General features: G+C 39.9%; 1 protein-coding gene across 1 annotated transcript in view; it reads left to right on the top strand.

The window, feature by feature from the left end:
- DOCK2 (dedicator of cytokinesis 2) overlaps window positions 1-12533 on the top strand; it is a 341484-nt gene that overhangs the window by 51049 nt on the left and 277902 nt on the right. Inside the window, exon 11 of the mRNA XM_048488170.1 lies at window positions 202-308. Within this exon, the coding sequence (XP_048344127.1) occupies window positions 202-308 (107 nt within the window). The remainder of the gene's footprint in view (window positions 1-201; window positions 309-12533) is intronic.

The raw sequence follows: 12533 nt of genomic DNA, 5'->3' as shown, positions 1-12533 counted from the left end.
ATTTGAATTGGTCATCTTGTATCACCTGTTCTTAGAAATTTGTGGAAAGATGCATGATAAAAAGGACCTGCAAATATATACTGTGGTCTTACACACTGATAACTTTCCAAAGATCAGGGTGAATCTTAAGAGCTTTTTTTAAAAAAAATGTACCTCATGGGTACAATCTGATCCATATTTCATCCTTCTATTTATTTGCAGCCAACTCCTGTATGAATTTTATACTTGTATTCCACCAGAAAAGCTACAGAAGCAAAAAGTGCAATCCATGAATGAAATAGTATGCAGCAACCTCTTTAAAAAACAAGGTAAGATTATACCAACTTTGGACCACTGCACATTTTAGAAGAGGTTAGCCTAACCATTTAAGGACTTGTGTGGATGCTTAGGATTTGAAATAACCTTGGGTCAATTACAGTGCAGTTCTAAACATCCTTCTGAGTCTATTGAATAAGGTTGACAGGCTGAGTCCTGCTGAGCTTGGCAACTGGTGGGAAGGTTAAGAATGGAGGTATTGTCAAAAGCATGATGTTGTCTTTTCTGGGTAAAACCCAGAAGTGCTAGTGGTAACTCTAGGAATCTATAGTTTTGCCATAGAGTTTCTAGTGATTCCTCGAGCTTCTGCTGTTTGTGTCTGGATTTTCCTGAAATGTCATCTTTGCACTAATGATGCCACTGAGTTTTTAAATAATTTTCTCCCACTACTGCTTAGAGGGGTAGCGGGCAATGAAAACTTAGGGCAAAGGACAAAGGATTCTCCCAGCCTGACTGGGGACTCGGCAGCCCTGGATTGAATTCAGTAGACTTAGAAGGATGTACCTCTGCCTTAGATTGGATTGTTGGTTACATTTGTTTTAAGAGCAATCCATTTTGGACTCACAGATGTGTGTGGGGGTGTGTGTGTGCGCAGTGGCTCAGAAGTTCAAAACCTGGTTTGTGGTCATTATTAAAATCTGCGTGTGTGTGTGTATGCATACATATTTATCATTGTTCAATAAATAAATGTATTGAACTCATTGCCAAGCAAGAATGTCCACTCAAATCAAAATCTAGAAGCTATCCTAAATATAAACTTTCATTCTCTTATTTGAGTAGTTAGAAAGAACCTTGAGGAGAAGAAAATTTCTTGTACTGCTTTTCAGGTTCGTGTAGAAGACCTTGCTGTTACCCGAAATGGTGGTAGTCTTTCCCTTTTAGAGTGCGGAATTAGCGAGAGCAGACTCTTGGCTTAGCAAAAGGCCAGGCAAGCTCGAGATCATGGTTGCCTATGTTTTACAGAAGTCAGCTTTTGCAAGAAATTCCACAGGAGACTGAATAAAGTTTAACAGTTTTATTAAGAGATAATGGGAGTACACAAGCACACAATAATTAAAACAGCAAAATATATACACAGTCCTAGGATATAAGCAGTTTTGAGGAAATAGATCTGGAATAGATGAGGAGAAGGAGAAGTAAGGATTATAGTCACCTGATCTTGGAGCAGAATGGTCTGATGAACAGAGCTGAGTGTCCCATGCTTTATTCTGGTAGAAGAACCATGTGTTATGAAACAATATCACATACAGAGAGATGTCCAGATGTATTGAACAAGGGCCCCTGGGGGGGGGGCTTCTTATAGGGAAAAGGGAACACTCTGGGTTATACAGAGTGGCTGTTCATCTCCCAGGACAAAGAGAAGTCCTGCCTTTCTGGGGAAAGACAAGAGACAGACATCAACCTTAATGGTTGGGTCATTAATCTAATGGGTTGAGTCATTAGCTTGATGGCCAAGCTTGGGAGTGCCTAAAAAGAGGAAGGTAGCTGATGAAATTACAACTATAGAACAATGACAATGCAAATGCGGCAGTTGTATTAGTAAGAGAAAGAAGCATTGGTTTAAGGCAACACTGGGCAGGAACACTCAGGGCAAAAACATTAACAAGTCCTTTGTCTCTGCAGGAGTGTATAGTCCAGGGCTGGAGATGAAAAATGCTCTCCAGGGTAGGGTCATTGTGCTCTTTTAATCCCTTCAGGAAAGGGGTGAGATATTTGCATGGCAGATGTGGGAGAGGGCAAGTCCAGACAAGCTTACCCCCCCGCCCCGTATGCCTGGCACAAAACATGTTCTGATTGCTCTAGTAATATAAACAATAAGGCAAGGCCACATTTCTGTAAAACATTCCAAATAATTTGGTAGGCAGTGTGAGATTTAGCAGAAGAAGCATCTTGAAGGAAAAACTTCCCTTGTCTGTTAACAACCGAGAAATGTTATTCCAAGTGAGAATACATATGAAAAGTTATTAGCAAAACAGTCTGGTCCCTTTCTTCACCACTAGTAAGAGAAGCAATCCATTTTTAATTGTGCCCCGAGGCTTCCACAGTGGGCTCAGGAAATTTTACAAATTTTAATGAGAGTAAATAAATGAACAATCTCCATTCACATTGGGAAACTTTTTTTTCTTCAACAAATTCAGACCCATCAAAATAAACAGCTTAAAATGATATTATTTCTTCTTCATAATCGTACTACTTAGGAGAATTTTAACAACTTAACAAAAGTATTATACAAACAGATAAAATAAACTGTTTCATTTTCTTTAAATGTGAGTTTTTTCTGCTCTTGTCAACTGTCATCAGCACAGATGGGGGATGTCTACAGTGAAGACTGTTATGAAGATGATAAAAAGTTGGATTTTTTCCACTGGAATAGTGATGTTTTTACCCTTAGGTATTAGCATATTAAAAATGTAAATCCATTTACTCTTTTGAAATCAGGCATCCCTATTAAGGAAAACAAGTTATACCCAAAATGTGCAGGGAATCCTTTAATTTAATGGACAGTGCATTCCAAATGACTGTACAACTTCTTGAGAGATTTGCCAAATGAACCTTCAAACAGAAAACTGCAGCCTTTCTCATCTGCCAAATATTTCATGACCATCATCTCTTCTTTTTCTTAAAGCATAAGTTGTTCAGCTATATAAAGGTATTTGATATTGCCAATTTTAGCATAAAAGTGTGACTATTTTAATGCATGCATTCTAGAATTACAGAATGCATTAATATGCTACTAAGAAGATTATTTATAGGGTCAAACTTGATGAGGAAATCCAGAATGTAATGAAGCAGTAACAATACTACTCAAAAAGCATATTTTAAAGCCACAGAAAAACTATGAAGATGAAGTAATATCTGAGAATGTCTAGTGTGCTAGCAAATAAAATAATAATGGGAAGTATTTGAGACATAAAATAATTGTATTGCTCCAGAGTTGCATTGAGTAATTGAGTGCTTTGGAAAGTGAGTCCCCTGGACCTTACCAGTATCACATGTATCATGCACTTGGGCCCTGGTGTAAGTCCCTTGCAGACCTAGAATATACACAGGTGCAAGGAATTTACTTTGTACTCAGTAACCCTCAAATCACCATTGTGCTCTGTGTGCCTTCTGTGTGGCAAAAGAAGACAACAGCACTGTGGATTTTTTGAGCAGACAGATTTTTTCCAATCACAAGTGGTCCCTCAACCCATATCATTTACTTCCCATTTTCAGGGAATGGGGATTCTTTTGTGTTGACCTGTTTACCACCAGGGCCAATGCAGGGCCAAACCAGAGGTGGAGTGAGGGGAAACTGCTCTGTTCCAGGGCAGGGACAGACCAAAACTCATTGGGGGATACCTTCCAACTGTGCTGGTTGTGTTGCCTTTACTATGCTCTTGTCCTTTCCCTCTGATCAACAAGACAGTGGCAAAAATGGCCTAGATCAGTCAACAGGGATGCTCATTGTCTCCATTGGTCAAAGAGGTTTTGGTTTCCAACTCTGTTGAGACTATCTCAGGGGAATTTCAAGCTCCTTCCAATGGCAGACAACCTTTTCATGATAGGGTCCTCGCTCCATCACTATGTTCCTTCCCTGCACCTGACGTCTTGGTTAATCCAACCTTAGTTCCAGGCCTTGATACGATGGCATAGGTTTTATTAACACCATGCAAACCTTCTGTACATTAGTTCTTATCAGTGGCACCAACAAGGTCAGGGGTGCAACACCCCAGGCACAGCAGCAGTGGAGACATGGCCTGATCATGGATGGGGCGTTCCAGGGTTGGCAGCGCTGTGGCAGGGGCGCAGGATGTGCGCACACTCCAGACGCAGTTTCCCCTCACTCCACCTCTGGTTCTTATGCTGCCAAGTGGATGGGGTTCATTCACTGGGCTCTGAGGATCTACATCCTGACATGTGTTCCTGATGTCTTTCATTATTTGTTATGGTTAAAAGAGAATAGTCTAGTTACTACGTTTGTTAAAGTGCACATGGCTGCCATCTCTGCATTCCATGTCCCTGTGGACTTTAGCAGTAAGTTCTTAGCTCCTGACACTAAGAGATTTTTAAGATGTTTGAATAACCTAAATCTTGTGTTTAAACCCCCTCTTCCTGTTTGGAGTTTATGTTCAGTTTTGTCATAAATTATGCATAAATCCTTTGCGCCACTAGCAATAACTGACTTTTTTTGTCTTGTAAAGTTACCTGCTGGTCGCTATCTCCTTGGCCAGGAGACTAGAAGAGTTATCAGCACTACAAGTTGATTCCCCTTTCACCACAAGGTTATCTTACACCCTAGCTTGGAATTTTATCTCAGTTCCATGTGTCCATATGTTCCATATATTGCCTGTTTTTACCCCCAAATCCTCAGTCAGCTTAGCAATCGCTACACACATTCAATGTCAGAAGGGCACGCTTTTTTTAATAAAGTCATACAAGTTCATTTAGACAAGGCAAAAATTTATTCCTTTAAGAGCCCCCCAAAAGGTAAATATTTCTTCACATACCATTTCTAGATGGGCTGTTCCTGCAACTAAATTAGCATATAAAGATGCTAAAGTGGACTGCCAACTTCAGGTTAAAGCTCATTCCACCAGGGCTTAGGTCTTTTCAGCTGGTTTCCTCACCAGGATTGATCTCTAGGACTTCTGTAGAGTGGTGAGCTGCCCTGTCCACATTCCTCCAGTATTCTAGGAGAGATGCAGCTATTAGGTGAGCAGTTTTACAGTCTTAGTTTCACTGACAAGCCCACACCAGCCTCAGCGGTAAGTGAGCTTGTTACTCAAAGACACAATTATGAAAACAAAGTTCACTTACCTGAAATTGTTTTTCCTTGAGTGACTCTGTGCAGGCATTCATTCTTCTCTCCTTTTCCTGCTGTGGGCTGCCATTTTGTCTCATAAGTATTCTACCATAGTGGCAAAGGGAGAACTGAGGGAGGGAGTGTTCTTCCTGACTCCGTTGTGTGATTGTTTGGGCAGGAAACCAGCCCAGTCTCAGCTCTGGACGGGAGTGGGGAGCACTTCAAGTGCTCTGATGATTCTGGAAGCTTGCACAGAAAACACTTGATGAACAACTGTTACACATAGATGCAACTTTGTTATGTATTATGTGAAGTCATTTCTTTGGTGTTACATCTGACTACATGTATGGTATTAAAGATTAAAGAGGAGTTATCCAGAGAGCTGTCTGATCCAATTATTTTGGATCAGTTTCAGTTAATAAGGAAAGCCCTCAAAAGGCATGATTAATATCAACAACTGCCTTCAAGTCATCTTTGGAATGGCTAATAAAACTGTATATCCTGATAATGTAGACAAGTTGCTTTGTTGATTTCTGGCCAACAATATGTCTTTTAGATCCTTGCCCTTCCTGGCTTATAAAAACTGGCCACCTGGGTATGACTGATTAAATACAGAAAGTAGTGTATACCTCCTTGAGAAAGGTGGTGTTTCCACTGGAACCGCATGAGGGGGAGTGGTGCACTCCCTTCGTAAGAGATATTTAGACCCTGAAGATCTTAACTATCACCTGGTGGCTAACATACCTTTTTTAGCCAAGATATTAGAGAGGGCTGTTATTGTGCAACTTCAGGCATGCTTGGAAGAAACTGATTATGTAGCCCATTTCAGTTTGGTCATGAAACTGAAAAAGCCTTGGTCACCCTGAATGACGACCTTTTCTGGGAGAGAGGTAGGGGCAATGCAACTCTACTGGTCCTCTTGGATCACAGCAGTATGATACTATTGACCATGATATCCTCCTGTGAAGGCTATGGAGCTTGGGAGTTGAGGGCACTGCTTTGCAATGGCTCCAGTTCTACCTTGAAGGCTGGAACCAGAGAGTAGTCATGGGAGACACTTGTGTGACATTGTAGGTACTCTCTTGTTGGGTCCCTCAGAGTTTGATTATCTCCTATGCTTTTTAACATCTATATGAAGTCACTGCAGGGGTGGGATTTATCAGGAGATTTGGAGTAAGGTGTCATCAGTATGCTGATGACACTCAGCTCTATCTCTCCATGCCATCAGGAGAGGAAGTCAATGTTCTTGATAGGTGCTTAGAGGCAGTAATGGGCTGGATAAGGACCAATAAATTGAGGCTGAATCCAGAAAAGATGGAAGTGGTGTGTGTCACTGGGTCTCAGCTCCATGTAATCTTGTATTTGTCAGGGTGTATTCCCCTGGAAGGGACAGGTGTGAAATCTGGAGGTGCTCCCGAACTTTGCTGTGACACTTGAAAGTCAAGTGGAAGCAGTGGCCAGGATTACCTGTTCCCAGCTGTGTCTGGTTCACTAGCTACAGCCTCTTTTGGACAGAGAAAATCTCGCTACATTAATCCATGCTCTAGTAACCTTCGAATTAGACTATTGTAATGTACTTTATATGGGACTGCTCTTGAAGATGGTTTGGAAGCTGCAACTAATGCAGAACATGGTAGCAAGACAGCTAACAGGTACTGCTGGCTGGATGCACATCATGCCGGTCTTAGAAGAACTGCACTGGCAGCCAGTTAGCTACTGAGCCCAATTCAAGGTGTTATCTTTGACTTATAAAGCCCTAAATAGCTTGGGCCCCAGATATCTAAAGGAACACCTTCTTCCATATCAAACTGCCTGTGCCCTAAGATCAGCAGATAAAGGTCTTCAAGTGGTAACACCACCTTCAGTAGAAAAAAAGGGGGAGACCAGAGATAGGGCTTTTTCAGTAATGGTCCCGAGACTGTGTAATTATCTCCCCTTGAGGTGCATCAAGCATCGTCTTTATATGCATTTAGAAAACTAGTAAAGGTGCACTTATTTTCCCTGACCTTTGGCAGAGGAGATTGTTTTCCCCTTTTAGTAATCTGGATTTTTAAATAGGTTTTATGAATTTTTAAACAGGTGTTTATTAATTGTAATAAGTTTTGTGAATTTTGTTAGGATTAAATAGGTTTTATGGATTTTAAATGTTTTACTGTTATAGTGTTATATATTGTAATTATTTTTAGGTTTATTGATATTTTATGATTTTTATTTTGTGTTTTAACCTGCTCTCAGACCTTCAGATGTAGGGCAGGCTGAAAATATAAACAAACAGATACATTTGTGTATTTTTGAGGAAGTTACATTTTACATACCGGTATGTTAAAACACAGGAGAGAAGTAAACATGTTTCCCTTTTGTTTTCTGTTCAAAAATTGGTCCTAAATATATAGTTCAGTTGTATTTGTGTTTCTTAGCATTACTTGTACACAAAGAGAATCTTGTGAAATTGCTTTGCACACAGAAGAAATCTGTTCTTAACAGTAGTTAGCAATCTTCCACTAAGGTGGCAAATGTTCTTCTGATCTAAGAGTTGTGTCAGCACTGCATAGGATTTAGCCAGCACAGCATAGGATTTAGCTACCAATTAATCTGGCTGTTATGTGATATTAGTTAAAGGAGAAAAGCTGAGTCATTGAAAAGCAAGATTAATATTGTCCATCTGGAGACAAATATCATGACTCACATTTAGCCACTCTTGGCCTCTGCTGCACTCATTAATGATATTTGATACATAAATATGGGTGTGCATAGAAGTTCCTGAAAATAGGAACAAGAATATTTTTTGTTTGCTTGCTTACTATTTTGAAGTTAAGCTCATTCCAGTAAGGGGATGAGATTAATTTGAATGAGGAGCCTTTTGAGTTTTGGCTCTGTAGAATCAACTTCCCTCTAAGACCTGATCTTGTAGGTCATTGTTGGAAATGAAACATTTTAAATATGTTTTGAAAGTGTACTTCATGCCATGTTTTGAAGTCATTAGAAGGCAGTATCTGAGGTATGGATTGCCTCCACATAATTGGACTGTCCTACATGGGGCATCTCATTCTGCATCATGAAGCACATGAGGCCAAATGTTTTAATTCACCTGTGAAGACTGGAAGCTGCATGAATATCTCTTGTACTATTAAACCTTTGCATGATTGGGAAGTGAAATTCCCAAGTTCTCTGGAAAGCTGAAGGTTAAAACTTAGTGTTGAACTTTTATTCTGATGTTGCTACATTTAAATCAATAGCTCATTGTGGGTAGGGGCTAAAATACAAAACTGTGCTCTCCATATATGTACAAAATTTATTTCAGTACTCAGCATTCAGTAGTTCAATTATAAACCACCTGACAAATGGAATGCAAGCCAAAGCCAAACCTCCACAGCGAAAGTAGAGGTTACAGATTAACTGAATACATTTCAGCTGATATTATAGTTCCATGACCAGAATAGATGCTATAGCAGTTTAGCCTACACTAAGTCATGTCACATCTCTACAGTAATTTAAAGTACATTCCTATGACCATTCCTTTAACATCCTAAACTTGCTTCTGTCTAGCTCTTCTTGACCAAGTCAGTGTCATCTCTACTGTCAAAGCAGCTTGTGGGACAAAACAAGTGTCAAACTAGCAGTTTTATTTTAGGCTCTTTCCCCACTTACCTTAAGCCCCGTGCTACTCTCCTAAAGTAGCGCAGGGTTCAGCTGCACTCCCCACTTCAGGGGCGGCGAGAATGTAGCTGCCCCGACACTGCCTCTCTTGCGCCCCCTCAGCGCGCGTAATTCCTGGCGCCTTTCCAAATGGCGCCTTTTGATGACCCCGCGCTGCGTGGGGTTGTGGGGAAGCTGGGGCGCGCGCCAGGAATTGCACATGCTGGGAATTGCGTGCAACAACTCTCGGGCAAAGGTAAGTGGGGAAAGGGCCTTAGTTAGTTATAAATTTAAATCCTGCCTTTCTGCCCTTACAAGGCAGCTAACAATTTAAACCATATACAATGCAATTACATTATAAAAGTATTAAAACTAACCCCCCCATATAAATAATTAAAACAACCCTGTCCTGGGTTGCCACCCACCTAATCTTAGAAGGAGGGGCCCTGAAATAGGGCCTCCAAAGATCATGAGAATGGCCAGGTGTGTTCATAAGTGATCAGGTGGTCCTTCAGGTATGTTGCAGTTATCACCCTGGTTTTTATGTCCCACCTTTTCTCTATCTTTAAGGACTCTCAAAGCAGCTTACAATTTTCCCTTTTCCCCAACAGACACCTTGTGAGTTAGGTGGGGCTGAGAGAGCTCTGAGAGAACTATGACTAGTCCAAGGTCACCCAGCAGGCTTTATGTGTAAGCATTTGGAAACAAATAGTTCACCAGATTAGAGTGTACTTCTCATGTGGAGGAGTGGGGAATCAAACCGGTTCTTCAGATTAGAATCCACCACTCTTAATCACTACAACATGTGGAGTGTCATCCACATATTGGTGACAGCTCAGCCCAAATCTCCAGTGATTTCGTATAGATGTTAAAGAGCATGGGGGCAACATGCAACCTTATGGGACCTCATCGGCCAAAGACCAAGGGGCTGAACAATAGTGCCACAGCACCACATTCTAAAATCTATTCTCCAGGTAGGGCAGTACCACTACAGATTGGTTCCTCTCAGTTCCAGTCCAGTTAGGTGGTTCAGGAAGATACCGTCATCAATGGTATCAGAAGCCACTGGGAGGTTGTCAAAGACCTGACCCAGCCTTTGGGGTGGTAGCAACACCGAGCTGTGAGCTCTGACCTAGAAAGTTCAAATACCAAAATATATTGTTAAAATGTATTAAAGAAAGATAGTAAAACACAGGTTTAAAAACAACAGTGAAACATATGAAGGTGCAATACAGTTACACAAAAAACAACAACAAAAACTGGTATGTACATACCATAAATAAATATTCACAAACAGATAGGTACTACCAGTTGTTTTCAGTACGTGCAAAGTTCTAATAGAATTTCAAACAGAGTAGAGGGTGAGAAGCATGAACACGAAGAGAGAAATTGCTAACACTGGTTGAACTAATTTATGATTTAGACTGGCCACAACAAGTGATCATTGATTGACCAATCTGGGGACACTCTGATCAAATCTGCTCCTCCCCTATGAAACAAACCTGCTTGAACATTCTCCAAAGTAACTAGTATCAACTGGTTCAGATTAATGAGGATGACTCAATCTTTCTAACAAGCATAGGGACCTTGAGGAGACAGAACGCTCATCCCCCAATTAACAACACCTGCAGTTTTGAATTTTCTTAATTCATGAGAAAGGTAAAATAATTTTACCAGGACTTTTGCAAACAAAATGGATTCTCTCTTGACAGAGGTCCAGGAGAATCGACCGAGTTGCACTGATTCTGTCCATTTCCTGGCACCAGTCATCCACCAGGATGACCAAGGCTGTTTTAGTCACATTGTCTGTATCCTAGCAGATTTGGCTTGAGTCTTCCTCCACTGCTGCTTTTGTTGTTTCCTTCATTTTTTTCCACGGCCTGCACATTGCCAGTTAAGATGGATGAGTTCAAATCTCCAGTAAGCAATGAAACACCTTTGTTTAATAACTTTCTCTCAGCCTGTACTTAAGCCACTGGGATGTTGTAAGTAAAAAATGGAGGTAGGAAAAGTCCATGTTTGCTGGCCTAAGTTGTTCAAAGGACAGAAGAGAAGGAGAACTGAAGGGTTAAATTTAAGTACCCTTGTCATGCCTGTCCATACTGTGCTTTGTTTTAGCTTGACTTGATATTTTTTTTAAATTTAATGGCCTCTGGATACTTTCACAATTTTACTACATTTGTACCTAGCTAAGCTCTCATTTTCAACATTACATGAAAATACAAAAAAGTAAACAGCAGCTAGAGGAAAGTTTTTAAAAAGATAGATTGGGAGGTATTTTAAGATATGAGCTAAGGGTAAAGATTTCTTTTGCAAGTTTTTTGTGAAAGTGAAAAACAATGTGAAGAGAAGAGAAGAGAAATTTTATTTATATCTTGTCCTCCCTTGGCAAGCCAAGCTCAGGGCAGCTTACATCCATACACAAAACATAAAATACAATATGTTGTTGACTGCTCCCCAGTCAAGTTCGGGGAAGCTACAACAAAGTTGATCTTTGGTAAAAGCTGAAGCCGATAAACATTTGTTTGCTATGAAAGCCACTTGAATTGGAGTTGGAAACTAAAACTTGATGATAATGTTATGCCACATAATAGACAAAAATCTAGGTCATTCTTCATATTAAAAGAAATGTTTGAACTGGTAGAAGTAGTTATACTTTATGACAATGTATCTAAAATAGGAAATGACAGAAATCTTCAAAAAGGACCAGTTACAATAGATGGTGTATGAACATTAATTGTATAAAATGTTGCTTTTTCATCAGAATGACTAATAGTGACTAATGACTAATCCTTAGCAGAGCTGCACCATTCTAAGTCCATTCAAGCCTTTGGTTTTAGTACAGTATAATTCTGTGTAGGATGGCACTGCTAATCTAGAAGTTTCTAAAGCTACATAATACTGTTTTGGCTTTGGTAAATCACATGTACACAGACTGTAACAGAGAGTTTTTTCTTGCTGGGTTCTTAAATTTCTGGCTTTATACTAAGAATGGATTTGTAACTCTCAACCCAAATTATTCATTTTCTTTTTAAACAGTGCATTTAAGAATCTATCACTCCTGTTAGGAGAGTTGAGGGGACAGGTGAGGGGGAAATTCAGATGACGGTAATACATTATGGAGAACCTACAACTTCATACCTTGGTTTCTCTCTTCTAGCAAATTCTTAATAGGAGTTGTATAAAGGAATACCATTTTTTTTCATCTGATAAAGCAATCAATGTTTCTCCTACCCATTTAGCTCTATTTTCATGGTTAGAAAATTATATTAAGGTGGACTTCAGCTCTGCAGGGCCTGTCAAACGTGGCTGTTCTACCAGTCTTTTCCGCATAGCCAGCTGGATTAAACGAAGCAATTTCTTTGCCCCACCAGTGGGGAAGGTTTCTTATCTGTTTTTAACATCCACCTTATTATTAGTTAGTATTATAGTATTATAATGTTGATATTTAGTATTTTAAATATTTTGAGGTTTAAACTACTTTTTAATTGTAATTTTATGTTGTAACCCACCCTGAGCTCTGCAGGGATAATTGAGATAGAAATTGAATAAAATAAATAAAATAAATAAATAGTCTATTGGACAGTGCATCTTTATCCTGAGGATTGTGTTACAGGAAAGCTGCATTGGTGCTTTTGAAATTCTCCTTAGTTTAAAAAACACAGTGATGAGTTGGATTGATGGCTGTGGTCTGAGGAAAAACGTGCTCCCTTGGACTCATAGAACTTGGTACTTTTCTTCTTCCTAGCAGGAATTTTCTTCACTGCTTTAATTTTTGTCTCATCAGCTCTGGGGT

This window comes from Sphaerodactylus townsendi, linkage group LG03 (genome assembly GCF_021028975.2).
Source record: "Sphaerodactylus townsendi isolate TG3544 linkage group LG03, MPM_Stown_v2.3, whole genome shotgun sequence".
In the NCBI taxonomy this organism is placed as follows: domain Eukaryota; kingdom Metazoa; phylum Chordata; class Lepidosauria; order Squamata; family Sphaerodactylidae; genus Sphaerodactylus; species Sphaerodactylus townsendi.
This window is presented reverse-complemented; position numbering and strand designations above follow the sequence as displayed.